The sequence below is a fragment of the Ranitomeya imitator genome, chromosome 5, assembly GCF_032444005.1.
Source record: "Ranitomeya imitator isolate aRanImi1 chromosome 5, aRanImi1.pri, whole genome shotgun sequence".
NCBI lineage: Eukaryota > Metazoa > Chordata > Amphibia > Anura > Dendrobatidae > Ranitomeya > Ranitomeya imitator.
The window spans coordinates 204,346,081-204,363,680 of record NC_091286.1 but is presented as its reverse complement, the minus strand read 5'-3'; the positions used below and the strand labels follow the sequence as shown (position 1 = coordinate 204,363,680).

At 42.9% G+C, this 17,600-nt stretch overlaps 1 protein-coding gene across 2 annotated transcripts in view; it reads left to right on the top strand.

Moving 5' to 3' along the window:
* AGPAT4 (1-acylglycerol-3-phosphate O-acyltransferase 4) overlaps window positions 1-13,025 on the top strand; it is a 207,881-nt gene extending 194,856 nt beyond the window's left edge. For both annotated transcript variants that reach the window (XM_069769523.1, XM_069769524.1), the window contains exon 9: window positions 12,534-13,025. In XM_069769523.1, the coding sequence (XP_069625624.1) occupies window positions 12,534-12,625 (92 nt within the window). In that variant the 3' untranslated portion in view covers window positions 12,626-13,025. The remainder of the gene's footprint in view (window positions 1-12,533) is intronic.
* Window positions 13,026-17,600: the final 4,575 nt, after the last annotated feature.

The window sequence follows — 17,600 nt, the reverse complement described above, 5'->3', positions numbered from 1 at the left end:
ATCTTCAGCCAGAGGTTCTGTCTGAACCACGTATTTCAGAGATTTACATGGAAACCCCGATGTAAGCACTCAGCGCAAAGCGCAGGATAAATGCGTGCTGAGGTTAACTGTGAAGAATTGGTTTAATTTATTTTTTATGCCGTTCCTCGTGCGGTATAAGCGATTAGACTTTATTCTTCGGGTCAGTGCGATTACAGCGATACCAGATTTATAGCGGGTTTTTATTTTTGGCTGCTGTCACACACTAAAAAGCACTTTTTATTGCGCATCACCATATTTTGAGAGCTATAATTTTGTCATATTTTGGCCGACAGAGTCATGTGAAGGCTTGTTCTTTTTGTGGGACGAGCTGACGTTTTTATTGGTACCATTTTCGGGCATATGACATTTTTTGATCGCTTTCTCTTCCGATTTTTGGGAGACAGAATGAACAAAAACCAGAAATTAAGTAATTGCCTTTTTTTTATACCGTTCCGCATGTGGTAAAATTGGTAAGACAGCTTTTTTCTTCAGGTCAGTACAGTTACAGCGATACCTAATTTATATAATTTTGTTATGTTTTGGTGCTTTTACAGAATAAAAACTATTTTACAGACAAACTAATTAGTTTAGCATTGCTTTATTCTCATAGCTATAACTTTTTTATTTTTCTGCTGATGGAGGCTTGTTTTTAACAAGAGGAACAAGATGACGTTTTCAGCGGTACCATTTTTATTTACATTCATCTTTTTTATCGCATTTTATTGCACTTTTTGTTCGGCAGTATGATGATAATGCATTGTTTTTTGCCTCTTTTTTTCTGGTGTTCACTGAAAGGGATAACTAGTGGGACAGTTTTATAGAGCGGGCTGTTACAGACACGGTAATACCAAATATGTGTACTTTTCTTTTTTTATTTATGTAAATAAATGTATTTATTGGTAAAATATTTATTTTAATTTGTTTCTTTATTTTGGGATTTAAAAAAAATATATATATTTTTACACATTTTTTTTAACTGTATTACATTCTCCCAGTATGAGACATTACTGTATTACAGCAGATCACTGATCTGACAGGCAGGAAAGAAGGCATGCCAGTGCCTGCTCTCAACAGGCGCTCACAAGCCACCTCCCTGCAGGACCCAGAAGGACCCCGCAGCCATCTTGGTATTGGGGTCTCCAAGGAGACCATCAGAACAACGCGATTACAATGTTCTGATGGAAGCGTGCAGGGAGCCCCCTCCCTGCGCGATGCTTCTCTATGCCGCTGTCACTACTGACAGCAGTATCAGAGGGGTTAAATGCCCACGATCGGTGCTATCACCAGTCATGGGCATTGCTGCGGGGTGTCACCTGTCACATACAGCTGACACCCGCACGTGATTGCCGTGGTGATCAGCATGAGGCCGCAGCGATTGCGGTGTCATACTAGTACTGCTCTGGGCACAAATGCACCTCCCACAGAGCAGTACTAGTATGGCGCAAGTCGCGAAGGGTTACATTGTAGAAATATTTTTAAAAAAAATCAAAAATAATTATAAAAAAAATCAAAAGATATTGTATCTAGAAATAAATATTTGAATGAAAACAAAAAAACAATAAAAGTACACATACCGTATAGACTCGAGTATAAGCCGAGGCACCTACTTTTGCCATGCAAAAACTGGGTAAGCTTATTGACTCGAGTATAAACCGGGTATGCATTATCCCCTCATCCCTGTCCTGCTATGCATGGCTCCCCCTTCCCTGTCCTGGTATGAATGCCTCCCCATCCCTGTCATTGTATGCATGGCTCTCCCTTCCCTGTCCTGGTATGCATGCTTTCCCATCCCTGTCATTGTATGCATGCCTCCCCCTTTCCTGTCCTGGTATGAATGCCTCCCAGTTCCGTCCCTGTATGCATGCCTCCTTATTCCCTATCCCTGTGTGCATGTTTCCTATTGAAAAAAACAAAACAAAACATCATACTCACCTACCTGCGTGCCCTCGGTGCTGGCACTGCATCGCGTTCCGGCCACTGCCTGCCTGCAGCTCTTCCTGTGCTCAGCGGTCACATGGTACGGCTCATGAAGGTGATGAATATGCGCTCCACGCCTATGGGAGTGGAGACGCGTCCATATTCATCACCTTAATGAGCAGTACCTCGTGACCGCTGAGCATAGGAAGAGCTGCAGGCGGCCGAAACAAGATGCAGTGCCAACCCCGAGGGTGCGTAGGTAGGCGAGTATTGTGTGTGCGCCGGCTCCTGGGACCCGCTGCTCCCCCTCCCCCACGGCTTTCTGTACTGTGACTCGTGTATAAGTCGAGGGGGGTGTTTTCAGCACAAAAAAATGTGCTGAAAAACTCGGCTTATACACAAGTATATACAGTATTTGGTATCACTGCGTGCGCAACGACAACCTACAAAACTGTTCCACTACTTAACCCCTTTAGTAAATACCATAAAAAAGGAAAAACAAGGCAAAAAACACAATGCTTTATCATCATACTGCCAAACAAAAAGTAGAATAAGATGCAATCAAAAAGACGGATATAAATAAACATGGTACTACTAAAAACATCATCTTATCCTGCAAAAAGAAGCCACCATACAGCTCCATCAGAGAAAAAGTTAAAAAAAAGTTCTAGCTCTCAGATTAAAGCCATGCAAAAATAATTATTTTGTCTATAAAATAGGTTTGTGTAAAAGCGCCAAAACATAAAAAAACTATATAAATGAGGTATCGCTGTAATCGTACTAACCCGAAGAATAAAATGGCCTTATCAATTTTACCACACACTGAATGGCATAAACCACACCCCCACCCAAAAAATATAAAAAATCCCGAATTGCTGTTTTTTGTTCATTCTGCCTCCCATAAATCGGAATAGAAAGTGATTAGTGATGAGCGAGTGTACTCGTTGCTCGTATGGTCTCCGAGTATTTGTAACTGATCGGAGATTTAGTTTTTGTTGAGGAAGCTGCATGATTTACGGCTGCTAGCCAGCTTGAGTACAAGTGGGGGTTGCCTGGTTGCTAGGGAATCCCCACATATTTTCAAGCTGTCTATCAGCTGTAAATCATGCAGCTGAGGCAAGGAAAACTAAATCTCCGATCAGTTACAAATACTCAGAGACCACCCGAGTGTGCTCGGGAAAACCAGAGCAAAGAGTATACTCGCTCATCACTAAAATTGATCAAAAAATGTCCTGTGCCTGAAAATGGTGCCAATTAAAACATCAACTCGTCCCACAAAAACCAAGCCCTCACATGACTGTGGGCTAAAATATGGAAACATTGTAGCTCTCAAAATATGGTGATGCAAAAACAATTTTTAACAATAAAAAGTGTATTTTACTGTGTGACAGCAGCCAAACATAATAACCCGATATAAATCTGGTATCGCTGTAATCGTACCGACCCGAAGAATAAAGTCGCCTAATCCCTTATACTGCACGAGGAACGGCATAAAAAATAAATAAATCCAATTCTTCACCTGCTGTTGATTTTTTCATTCTGCCTCCCAAAGATCGCAGTAAGGCTTGGAGCACATTTTTATACAGCGCTCTGCGCTGAACGCTTACAGCGGGGTTTCCGTGTAAATCTCTGAAATACGTGATTCAGACAGAATCTTTTGCAGACGATTCCCTATAATGAGGCAGATGGAGGCACTGTGGACACCGTCTGACCTGTGATCCAGCAGTGTTCGTCTTTTTAGGATTGCATAAAACTGCCATCGGCCACAGTTTTGTGCACTTCTGAAAAGGACACCGCTGAACAGAGGCCACACGTAGGCCAAAGTAACTCTGCTGCCTCATTAAAGTGAATGGGTCCCTCGAGACTTTCATCTGAATCACGACACTCGGAGATGTAGATGGAAACCCCAAAGTACGTGGTCAGATAACTGATCTAAAAAATGTTTCCTGTAAAAGCTTCAACTTAGTCCACAAAAAAAGCAAGACTCACTCAGGTCTGGCATCTGTTAACAGGAATACAGGGGGCTTCCACGTTACTGGTAGAACAAAGGCTCTGGAAAAGCAAAATGGCTCCTCACCCGGCAAAAGAAATTCAGCAAATTTTCCGCTCTCAAATCCAAATGCTTCCTCCCTTATGAGCCCCAGTGTACCTAAACCACATATATCGTCCATATTTGGCATTTCTGAAGTGACGAGAGCCCGCTCAACTTACGGGTGCATGTATCTAGAAGCATGGGCTGGGCATAACATACTGGTGACTGCAACGTACTGGTCACTACAGCATACTGATCACAACAACCGCAGTTTGCAATTTTCACTCGGCAACATTCATTGTTGCTTGTTTATGAAAAATACCCATGGAGTCAAAATCGTCACTACATCTGTAGATACAGGTGCTTTTCACAAAATTAGAATATCATCGAAAAGTTAATTTATTTCAGTTCTTCAATACAAAAAGTGAAACTCATATTATATACAGTGGGTACAGAAAGTATTCATACCCCTTTAAATTTTTCACTCTGTTTCATTGAAGCCATTTGGTAAATTCAAAAAAATTCATTTTGTCTCATTAGTGTTCCCCATCTTCACTGAGAAAAACAACATGTAGAAATTTTTGAAGATTTAATAAAAAAGAAAAACTGAAATATCACATGGTCATAAGTATTTGAACCCTTTGCTCAGTATTGAGTAGAAGCACCCTTTTGAGCTAGTACAGCCATGAGTCTTCTTGGGAATGATGCAACAAGTTTTTCACACCTGGATTTGGGGATCCTCTCCAGTTCTCTCAGGTTGGATCGTGAACGTTGGCGGACAGTCATTACACAGTGATCTATTTCAAGTGTTTATTTCCGTTAATGTTGATTATGGCTTACAGCCAATGAAAACCCAAAAGTCATTATCTCAGTAAATTAGAATACTTTAAAACACCCGCTTGAAAAATTACTTTAAAATCCAAATTGTTGGCCTATTGAAATGTATGTTCAGTAAATACTTGGTCGGGACTTCTTTTGCATCAATTAGTGCATCAATGCAGCATGGCATGGCGGTGATCAGCCCATAGCACTTCTGAGGTGTTATGGAAGCCCAGGTTGCTTATATAGCAGTCTTCAGCTCGTCTGCATTGTTGGGTCTGGTGTCTCAACTTTCAACTTTCGCTTAACAACACCCCATAGATTCTCTACGGGGTTAAGGTCAGGCGAGTGTGCTGGCCAATCAAGCACAGCAATAGTTTTTTTTAAACCAGGTATTGGTATTTTTGGCAGTGTGGGCAGGTGCCAAGTCCTTCTGGAGAATGAAATTAACATCTCCAAAAAGCTTATTGGCAGATGGAAGCTTGAAGTGCTCTAAAATTTTCTAGTAGATGGCTGCGCTGACTTTGGTCTTGATAAAACACAGTGGACCTACACCAGCACATGACATGGCTGCTCAAACCATCAATGATTGTGGAAACTTCACACAAGACCTCAAGCAGCTTGGATTGTGTGCCTCTCAATTCTTCTTCCAGACTCTGGGACCTTGATTTCCAAGTGAAATGCAAAATTTACTTTCATCTGACAACAACACCCTGGACCACTGAGCAACAGTCCAGTTCTTTTTTTCCTTGGCCCAGGTAGGACACTTCTGGTGTTGTCTATTGGTCATGGGTGGCCTGACACAAGGAATGTGACACTTGTAGCCCATGTCCTGGATACATCTGTGTTATGATCCGGTGACCTTGGAGCAGCATGAGAACTTTCACTGGAGGTGGTCACTATGCTGACCGCAATCCTGAACTTAACACCGCAACTAGAAGTAGCCGTGGAGTGTACCTAACAATCCTAGAAACCTCGTCACAGCTGGAGGACTAAATACCCCTAAAGATGGAAATAGGAATACTATCTTGCCTCAGAGCAGATCCCCAAAGGATAGACAGCCCCCCACAAATCTTGGCAGTGAGTCGGAGAGGAAAAAACATACACAGGCAGAAAAACAGGATTTGGCACAGGAGGCCACTCTAGCTAAATAGGACAGGATAGGACAGAGTTCTGTGCGGTCAGTATTAAAACCCTTCAAAAATATCCACAGCAGAATATACAAAAACTTCCTACATATAACTAAAGATGAGGAACGTATATCTGCAACTCCAGCGAATCCTACAATCAGAGCAGGAATACAAACAAAAGCACACAGCAGTGTGCCACAGACACAAAAAACCAAACACTTATCTTTGCTGAATTTGGCAGCTAGCAGGAGAAGCCAGAAAGTGATCCAACACTTCACAAGGAACATTGACTACTGGCAAGGGCTAATGAATCCTGCACACTTAAATATCCCAGTCAGAACAGAAATTAGCAGATACACCTGGCCAGGACTGCGAGTCATAGACAACTGCATTCCCACCTACAACCACTGGAGGGAACCCAAGAGCAAATTCACAACAGTACCCCCCCCTTGAGGAGGGATCACCGAACCCTCACCAGGACCTCCAGGACGATGAGGATGGGCCACATGAAAGGCACGGACCAAATCAGCAGCATGGACATCAGAGGCAAAAACCCAAGAATTATCCTCCTGGCCATAACCCTTCCATTTGACAAGGTACTGAAGCTTCCGCCTCGAAAAACGGGAATCCAAAATCTTCTCAACAACATATTCCAACTCCCCATCAACCAACACAGGGGCCGGAGGATCAACAGAGGGAACAACGGGCTCCACATATTTCCGCAACAAAGATCTATGGAAGACATTATGGATAGCAAGAGAGGCCGGAAGCGCCAGTCGAAAAGACACCGGATTAATAATCTCAGAAATCCTATAAGGACCAATAAACCGAGGCTTAAACTTAGGAGAAGAAACCTTCATAGGAACATGACGGGAAGACAACCAGACCAGATCCCCAAACCGAAGCCGGGAACCAACACACTGACGACGATTAGCAAAACGTTGAGCCTCCTCTTGAAACAACACCAAATTGTCCACCACATGAGCCCAAATCTGCTGCAACCTGTCCACCACAGAATCCACACCAGAACAGTCAGAAGGCTCAACCTGCCCAGAAGAAAAACGAGGATGAAAACCAAAATTACAAAAGAAAGGCGAAACCATGGTAGCCGAATTAGCCCGATAATTAAGGGCAAACTCAGCCAATGGCAAGAAAGCCACCCAATCATCCTGATGAGCAGACACAAAGCATCTCAAATAAGTCTCCAAAGTCTGATTAGTTCGCTCGGTCTGGCCATTTGTCTGAGGATGAAATGCAGAAGAAAAAGACAAATCAATGCCCAGCCTAGCACAAAAGGCCCGCCAAAACCTAGAAACAAACTGGGAACCTCTGTCGGACACAATATTCTCCGGAATACCATGCAAACGAACCACATGCTGAAATAACAACGGAACCAAATCTGAAGAGGAAGGCAATTTAGGCAAAGGCACCAAATGAACCATCTTAGAGAACCGGTCACAAACAACCCAGATAACAGACATTTTCTGGGAGACCGGAAGATCAGAAATAAAATCCATCGAAATATGCGTCCAGGGCCTCTCAGGGACTGGCAATGGCAAAAGCAACCCACTAGCACGGGAACAACAAGGCTTGGCCCGCGCACGAGTCCCACAGGACTGCACAAAAGAACGCACATCACGCGACAATGAAGGCCACCAAAAGGACCTACCAACCAAATCTCTGGTACCAAAAATGCCAGGATGACCAGCCAACACGGAACAGTGAACCTCAGAAATCACTCTACTAGTCCATCTGTCAGGAACAAAGAGTTTCCCCACAGGACAGCGGTCAGGTTTGTCAGCCTGAAATTCCTGAAGAACCCGTCGTAAATCAGGGGAAATGGCAGAAAGGACCAGCCCCTCTTTCAGAATACCGACCGGCTCTAAGACCTCAGGAGAAACAGGCAAAAAACTCCTGGAGAGGGCATCAGCCTTAATATTCTTGGAACCCGGAAGGTACGAGACCACGAAATCAAAGCGGGAAAAAAACAAGGACCATCGAGCCTGTCTAGGATTCAGCCGTTTAGCAGACTCGAGTTAAATCAAATTCTTATGATCGGTCAAGACCACAATACGATGCTTAGCTCCCTCAAGCCAATGTCGCCACTCCTCAAACGCCCACTTCATAGCCAACAACTCCCGATTGCTGACATCATAATTGCGTTCAGCAGGCGAAAACTTACGGGAAAAGAAGGCACACGGTTTCATTAAGGAACCAACAGGATCCCTCTGAGAGAAAACGGCCCCTGCCCCAATCTCAGAAGCGTCAACCTCAACCTGAAATGGAAGAGAAACATCCGGTTGGCGCAACACCGGAGCAGAAGTAAATCGACGTTTAAGCTCCTGAAAGGCAGAGACAGCCGCAGAGGACCAATTCGCCACATCAGCGCCTTTCTTCGTCAAATCGGTCAAGGGTTTAACCACGCTGGAAAAATTAGCAATGAAACGGCAATAAAAATTTGCAAAACCCAAAAATTTCTGAAGGCTCTTCACGGATGTGGGCTGAATCCAATCATGAATGGCCTGAACCTTAACCGGATCCATCTCTATAGACGAGGGAGAAAAAATAAAGCCCAAAAAAGAAACCTTCTGCACCCCAAAGAGACACTTAGACCCTTTCACAAACAAAGCATTGTCACGAAGGATCTGAAATACCATCCTGACCTGTTGCACATGAAACTCCCAATCATCGGAAAAAATCAAAATATCGTCCAAATATACAATCAAGAATTTATCAAGATAAGTCCGGAAGATATCATGCATGAAGGACTGAAAAACAGATGGAGCATTAGAGAGTCCGAATGGCATCACAAGGTATTCAAAATGGCCTTCGGGCGTGTTAAACGCAGTTTTCCATTCATCACCCTGCTTAATACGAACAAGATTATATGCCCCTCGAAGGTAAATCTTCATAAACCAACTAGCTCCCTTAATCCTAGCCAACAAATCGGAAAGCAAAGGTAAAGGGTATTGAAACTTGACCGTGATCTTATTCAAGAGGTGATAATCTATACAGGGTCTCAAGGAACCATCTTTTTTAGCAACAAAAAAGAACTCCGCTCTCAACGGTGAAGAAGATGGTCGAATATGCCCTTTCTCCAAAGACTCCTTAATATATCTCCGCATGGCGGTATGTTCAGGCACAGACAGGTTGAAAGTCGACCCTTAGGAAACTTACAGCCTGGAATCAAGTCAATAGCACGATCGCAGTCCCTGTGCGGTGGAAGGAAACTGGACTTGGGCTCATCAAATACATCCTGAAAATCAGACAAAAACTCTGGAATTTCAGAAGAGGAAGAAGAAGAGATTGACATCAAAGGAACATCATTATGTACCCCCTGACAACCCCAACTAGTCACAGACATGGACTTCCAATCCAACACAGGATTATGTACCTGTAACCACGGAAAACCCAGCACGATAGCATCATGCAAATTATGCAACACCAGAAATTGACAATCTTCCTGATGGGCTGGCGCCATGCGCATGGTCACCTGTGTCCAAAACTGGGGCTTATTTTTAGCCAAGGGTGTAGCATCAGTGCCCCTTAAAGGAATAATGTTCTGCAAAGGCTGCAAGGGAAAACCACAACGCTTGGCAAGCTCAAAGTCCATTAAATTCAAGGCGGCGCCTGAATCCACAAACGCCATGACAGAAAATGATGACAATGAGCAGATCAAGGACACAGATAACAGAAATTTAGGTTGTACAGTACTGATGGTAATTGAACTGGCGATCCTCTTTGTCCGCTTAGGGCAGACAGAAATGACATGAGAAGCGTCGCCACAATAATAACACAACCTATTTTGACGTCTGAAACCTTGTAGTTCCGTTCTAGACAGAATTCTATCACACTGCATAGGCTCAGGAATTTGCTCTGAGGATAACGCCACAGCGCGCACAGTTCTGCGCTCCCGCAAGCGCCGGTCAATCTGAATGGCCAGAGACATAGAATCACTCAGACCGGAAGGCGTGGGAAACCCCACCATAACATCTTTAACGGATTCAGAAAGCCCCCTTCTGAAAATTGCCGCCAAAACATCATTATTCCATTTAGTCAACACAGACCATTTTCTGAATTTCTCACAATACAATTCTGCTGCCTCTTGACCCTGAGACAGGGCCAACAAGGTCTTCTCAGCTTGATCCACAGAATTAGGTTCATCATATAATAATCCCAAAGCCTGAAAAAAGGAGTCAATATTAAGCAAAGCCGGATTCCCAGATTCCAGGGAAAACGCCCAATCCTGCAGGTCGCCACGCAGCAGGGAGATAACGATTTTTACCTGCTGAATGGAATCACCAGAGGATCGAGGTCTCAGAGCAAAAAACAGTTTACAGTTGTTTTTAAAACTCAAAAATTTGGACCTGTCACCAGAAAACAAATCAGGAGTAGAAATCTTCGGTTCTAAAGCAGGGGTCTGAACAATATAATCAGAAATACCCTGCACCCTAGCAGCAAGCTGGTCTACACGAGAAGCTAATTCCTGAACATTCATGCTTGCACCATGCTCCTCAGCCACCCAGATATTAAGAGGGAAGAGAACCCAAAACAGACTGGAGAAAAAAAAATGGCTCAAGACCTTTCTTCCCTTCTTCTGAGATGCATTTAACTCATTGTTGGCCAGTAGTACTGTTATGATCCGGTGACCTTGGAGCAGCATGAGAACTTTCACTGGAGAAGGTGGTCACTGTACTGACCGCAATCCTGAACTTAACACCGCAACTAGAAGTAGCCGTGGAGTGTACCTAACAATCCTAGACACCTCGTCACAGCCGGAGGACTAAATACCCCTAAAGATGGAAATAGGAATACTATCTTGCCTCAGAGCAGATCCCCAAAGGATAGACAGCCCCCCACAAATATTGGCGGTGAGTCGGAGAGGAAAAAACATACACAGGCAGAAAAACAGGATTTAGCACAGGAGGCCACTCTCACTAAATAGGACAGGATAGGACAGAGTTCTGTGCGGTCAGTATTAAAACCCTTCAAAAATATCCACAGCAGAATATACAAAAACTTCCTACATCTAACTAAAGATGAGGAACGTATATCTGCAACTCCAGCAAATCCTACAATCAGAGCAAGAATACAAACAAAAACAAGCACACAGCAGTGTGCCACAGACACAAAAAAACAAACATTTATCTTTGCTGAATTTGGCAGCTAGCAGGAGAAGCCAGAAAGTGATCCAACACTTCACAAGGAACATTGACTACTGGCAAGGGCTAATGAATCCTGCACACTTAAATATCCCAGTCAGAACAGCAATTAGCAGATACACCTGGCCAGGACTGTGACTCAGAGACAACTGCATTCCCACCTACAACCACTGGAGGGAACCCAAGAGCAGAATTCACAACACATCTGTGTGTGATGGCTCTTGAAGTAATAACCCTGGCAGCAGCAGTCCACTACTTGTGAATCTCCCCCAAATTTTTGACTGGCCTTTTCTTAATAATACTTTCAAGGCTGCGGTTATCCCGGTTGCTTGTGCACCTTTTTCTACCACACTTTTTCCTTTCACTCAACTTTCCATTAATATACTTGGATACAGCACTCTGAACAGCCAGCTTCATTAGTAATGACCTTTTGTGGCTTACCCTCCTTGTGGAGCATGACAATGACTGCCTTCTGGACATCTGTCAAGTCAGCAGTCTTCCCCATGATTGTGGAGTCTACTGAAACAGACTAACAGACCTTTTTAAATGTTTAGGAAGCCTTTGCCGGTGTTTTTTGTTATTTTACTTCACTGAGATAATGACTTTTGGTTTTCATTGACTGTAAGCTATACTCATCAACATTAACAAATGAACACTTGAAATAGATCACTATATAATATACGAGTTTCACTTTTTGTATTGAAGAACTGAAATAAATTAACTTTATGATTATATTCTAATTTTGTAAGAAGCACCTGTAAATTCCTAAAGTGGTATAGTTTCCAAAATGGGGTTTCTTGAGGGAGGATTCTGCTCTTCTAGCAATTAGGGGCTCTGTATATGGAGTCTGCAAACTGTTCTAGGAAAATCTGCACTCCAGGAGGCAAAGCTGTCCATTCCTCCTGAGTCTCTCCGTAGCACTGTACAGCCACATATGGGATATTGCCATGTTCAGTAGAAATTGTGGGACAAATTTTGATGCCATTACCCACTACTTGTGTGAAAATGTAAAATCTGGGGCTAAAACTAAATTTTTGAGGTAAAAATTGTTATTTTTTCTTCACTGCCCAATGGTATAAAATTCTGGGACACACACGTGGTGTCAATATGATCACTGCACCCCTAGATGAATCTTTGAGAGCTGTAGTTTGTAAAATGGTGTCACTTACGGGGGGTTCTGCCGTTCTTGCAGCTCCCAGTGGGTCATGGCACCTGCAAACCATAACAGTAAAATCTGGCACTCCTTGCCTTCTGAACTTTGCACTGTGCCTGAAAAATATTTCCCCGATTACATGTAGAGTATTGCCACGCTAAGCAAATTAATTTCACAGTCCAGCAAACCAGTAGAAAATGCATGTAAGCTAGATTGAGGATTCGGAGTAAGAAAATATCAGGGAAAGGCTGAGGCAATAGCCTGAACAATTCAGTAACTTGTATATTCATTCATTTCAGTTTCTGTCGGAGTGCGCCGGATGATCGGAGTGACTGAAATAGACAGAGGCTCCGCTTATGGAAACAATGAAAACAAGAAGAAGCAAACCTAACAGTACTTGCTCCTCCTCAGACTCCAATGAGACCCATTTTGAACATAAACCGGAGAAAATCCAGCTTGACGAACTGTGATTTTCTCCTGTTTGTATGAATGCCCAACGTGACTCAGCGTTTCCTGTGCTCTGAACACCTAAAGATGTCCATTACGGTGAGCTGGACCCATTTTTGAACACTGACCCAAGGCCTTTTGGATTGAGAGCCTCCTGCATTGTCTTACGATGCTTATAATCCTCAAGTAGGTAAAGATCCAAATCATTTGTGGTGTCAGACAGGACTGAAGAAGCCTACTAATGTATTTTATTTTCAAACTGTGATGGCTCCATTCTGTGGAAACACTGGAAAATCATCCATGTGTGATGCTAGCCTAGGACAAATAAAGAAATAAAACCGTGATGAATCTTAGATGACTTTTTCTTTATTGCTTTGGATCTCAAATTATTAATTTAGGAATGATTTTATCAATTAAACTCTTTATGAAAACCCTGTATGAATTCACACATCCATGTTAGTTTTCCATTCGCAAGAGAAACATTCAGTTATATTTTTATTGAGAAGATTCCAAGCTCTTGTTCTCTCCTGGCTTATGGAAGTACCATCCTTTATGCGGTCCATATGCTCCAGTAGCTTCATGAGACAACCCCTTTCCACCCTGCACCACAAATATATGCTGCTGTCACACAGTGAGAAAAATAATTAAAAAAAGGAAATACGGTCATCTTCTTGTCATGACCGCTTCAGCGAGTCAAGAATTTTAGCAGCATTCACATGTGCATGGTTGGCATTACATCACTACAAATTTTCTATCATTATACTCATGATGACAGCAAGCAAGACACTATAGTAAAAGATATATATATATATATATATATATCCCAAAACAACCCTGTTATTTAAAAACTAGTTTAATAAAACTTATTGGAACTGGGATCTGTGTCCGACAGTGATGTGACCTGAAGGTAGGTAATAAAGAAGGTTACTTAGAAGTGATTATTATTATTTATATAGCACCATTAATTCCATGGTGCTGTACATGAGACGGGGTTACATCAAAATACAAATATCACTTACAGTAAATAAACGAACAATGACAGACTGGTACAGAGGGAAGAAGACCCTGCCCTTGCGGGCTTACATTCTACAGGATTATGGGGAAGGAGACAGTAGGTTGGGGGATGCAGTAGCTCCGATGGTGTTGAGGTGGCCGTATGATCATTACAAGGTGTAAGTTTCTTTGAAGAGGTGGGTTTTCAGGTTCCGTTTGAAGTATCCAAATGTGGCGGATAACAGGATGTGTTGGGGCATTGAATTCCAGAGGATGAGGGATATTCGGGAGAAGACTTGGAGGCGATTGGGTGAGGAGCGAATAAGCGTGGAGGAGAGGAGGTCTTGGGAGGAGATTACGTGAGGGAAGATAGAGAGATTAGTACGGAAATATACGGAGGAGAAAGGTTATGGTTGGCTTTGTAGGTCAGTGTTAGTAGTTTAAACTGGATACGCTGGGAAATTGGCAGCCAGTGAAGGGATTTACAAAGAGGGGAAGCAGGAGTGTAGTGAGGAGAGATATTAGTTTCGCAGCAGAGTTAAGGACGAACTGGAGGGGTGCGAGAGTGTTAGAGGGTAGCCCACAAAGGAGGATGTTGCAGTAGTTGAGAGATGATTAGGGCATGCACAAGCATTTTGGTAGAGTGAGGGTTGAGGAAAGGACGGATTCTGGAAATTTTTTTGAGCTGGAGGCGACAGGAGGTGGCGAGCGCTTGGATGTGTGGTTTAAAGGACAGGGCAGAGTCCAGGGTTACTCCAAGGCAGCGGATTACCTCGATGGGAGAAACTGAATTCAGTTATTGTGATAGATAGATCAGGTAGGGAAGATGTGCGAGATGGAGGAAAGATAATTAGTTCAGTTTTGTCCACATTGAGTTTGAGGAAGCGAGAGAAGGAGGATATGGCTGATAGACACACTGCAGAGGTAACATCACCATATAGATGGTACTGGAAGCCAGAGGACTTTATGAGTTGTCGCAGGCCAAGGGTATAGATTGAGAAGAGGTCCTAGGACAGAGCCTTGAGGGACACCAAGAGAGGGGGCGAGATGAAGAGGTAGTATGGGAGTAGGAAACGCTAAATGTGCGGTTGGTAAGGTATGAGGAGATCCAGGATGGGGTGAGATCTGACACCAAAGGAAGAGAAGATCTGTAGTAGGAGGCAGTGGTCAACTGTGTCAAAGGCAGAGGACAGGTCTAGAAGGAGGAGTATAGAGAATCGTCTGATAGCTTTGGCTGTAAGTCGTTAGTAAGTTTGGTCAGGACAGTCTCAGTGGAATGGTCGGGACGGAAGCCAGATTGTAAGCTGTCGAAGAAAGAGTTAGATGCAAGGTGAGAGGAAAATTCAGCGTGGACATGCTGCTAAAGTAGTTTGGAAGCAAAGGGGAGAAAAGATATGGGGCGGTAGCTGGACATAGCACTCGGGTCAAGGGAAGGCTTTTTGAGGATAGGTGTGATTGTGGCATGTTTGAAAGCAGAGGGGAAGGTACCAGAAGTTAGTAATAGATTGAAGAGATGGGTTAGGGATGGGATTAGTATAGCGGTGAGGTTGGATGGGGTCAAGTGCACAAGTGGTGAGGTGTGATTTGGAGAGATGAGCAAGCTGTCCTTCAGTGATTTTGGTGAGGGAAGTTATAGGGTTAGGACATTGGTCTGGTATACAAAGGGGTTGTGGTGGTCGGACAACAAAGACTTGCCTTGTTTGGTCTATCTTATTTTTGAAGTGTGTGGCAAAGTCCTCAGCAGAGATTAAAGAGGTTGGAGGGGGCAGTGGTGGGTGGAGGAGGGAGTTAAAGGTGTTGAACAACTGTTTGGGGTTGTGGGATAAGGAAGATACAAGAGATGTAAAGTACGCCTGTTTATCAGAGGCGAGAGCTGATTTGAATGTTAGTGTTGCTTGTTTGAGTGCAGTGAAATCATCTTGCAAATGCGTTTTCTTCCATCACCGTTCTGCAATTCTGGATACTTCCCAAAGCTTTTTAGTGATGTTACTGTGCCAGGGTTGTCTATTGATTCATGTTATAAAATGCTGTTGTCTTGCATCTCTAATAGTCTTTGGTGTTTTTATCATTTTCACATCCACAGTATAAATATAGAATAGATTTTAGATACACAAGTAATTTTATGATGAGTTATGAATGTTTGTAAAATTCTAGAATGTATAGTTACAAATTTTGTCATTACTCTCGCTGTCCACAAGGTGGAGCTGTTCTATGGATTCCATTAACATGAAAAGCTCTAATAGCTTATGTATTGCCTGGTATGTACCGAATATTAGTTCACATTACTGTCGGGAAAATGTCCGTGCCACAAGTCAGCATTAATTGTGTAGCAAAATATGGCTAAATTGTCATGTCCTGATTTTCCACTAGGCAAAATTAAGGACTCGTTCAAAGGTCAGTGATTTTACTTTTAACCAATTTTCATTAGTAATTGATACATGTGTCAGTTTTACCACCAATGTTTGATCTTTTTTTTTTTTCATATGAACATGAAAATCGGACAGCACATGGACAGCAGTTGACTTGAGAGCTTGATTCTTTCAGACACAGATTTTCCCTAGTCAAATTTCATTTGTGACCCGGATCAAAAATCAGACGTGGCTCTGTGTTTAAGTGCGGACCACTTGGTCTGCAAAAAAATGAAAAAACACAGTACTTGTGAGCGATAAATGACATCTCAATGTGCCCTTTAAGCACTAGGAGTTGATTTATAAAGTGCTCTAAATTCTCCAGGACAAATTTATACGATCAGCCCAGATTGACAAATTACAACGGTCCGTGAAAAGTTTACACTTAGCCATGCAGCACATTATTGAAGATTTACCATCTCTTTTCTGCCTGGATTCTAACCCCTTGAGGTGTGCACTACAAATTGATTCAATAAGGTGATTAGATTTTTTTTTTTTTTTTTTAAAGAGTGACAGAACATAACAGATAAAGTTACAAACAGAACTTCTATGGTAAATTGGCACCAGTGTTCATAGTCCTTCAAAGCATGTCCTTCAGTGATGACGTTCCGACCAACCCATGGTGACTGCTGCAGTCAATCTCTGACTTCAACTGTTACATGATGACTGTGCCATCATTATCCCTGAGGCCAGAGATTTGCATGAGCCAACTCCTTACACAGTGGGTGGCAGAGGCGTACAATACATTACAATAGAGGTACTGTAGTGGTTTGTGCTAATGATTGCAGGTACAAGGCTTTTCTCATTGGCACAGGCTGCGTTTTCCCTGTCCCTGCATCTCTGCCTTTGATGATTGATTGTTATGTAGACAAGTCTACCCCAGACTCACCAGAAGTCAGTACATGGAGAGCAGAAAGGGGGAGGCAGTCTGGGGATGGAAGGTGCTGTAACTTATTATTATAAACCTGAAAACCACCTGTCTCCCTAGATTGAATGTTTAGGTATGTAATATGTACCAAAATAATACCCACATGAATACCAAAACCCAAAGCTTTCCTGCAGAACATTGGCCACAGCCTCACTCTGCCTTTGCCAGCTTTTCACATGTAAAAGAAAATAAGCCAGCACACCAGGCCACCTGCCATTGCTCCAAGGTCTACTTGCCATGTTGCATGGTGGACAGAGGGCACCACTTATGCAGCAAGCTGTAACCCACTGTGTTCTGAAGTTTTAAAGATAACGCTGGCTATGATTAATCAGAAATATGAGCTACAGTAGATCTTCTGTGCTGTTGGACCACGTGGAATCGCCTTTTCTCGTCACAGTGTGACCAAGATCCTGGTGTCATTTCTCTAGTTGGCCTGGCTTAGACCACATTTGATGCTAATCACTGCATACTAGAACACCCCACTAGACTGCAACAAGGGCAAAAAGACCACTGTAATACCTACATATTAGTAAGCCACTAAATCATATCCCTCCCAAATTTGTTAAAATAAAGTCCAACCCTTTTGGCTA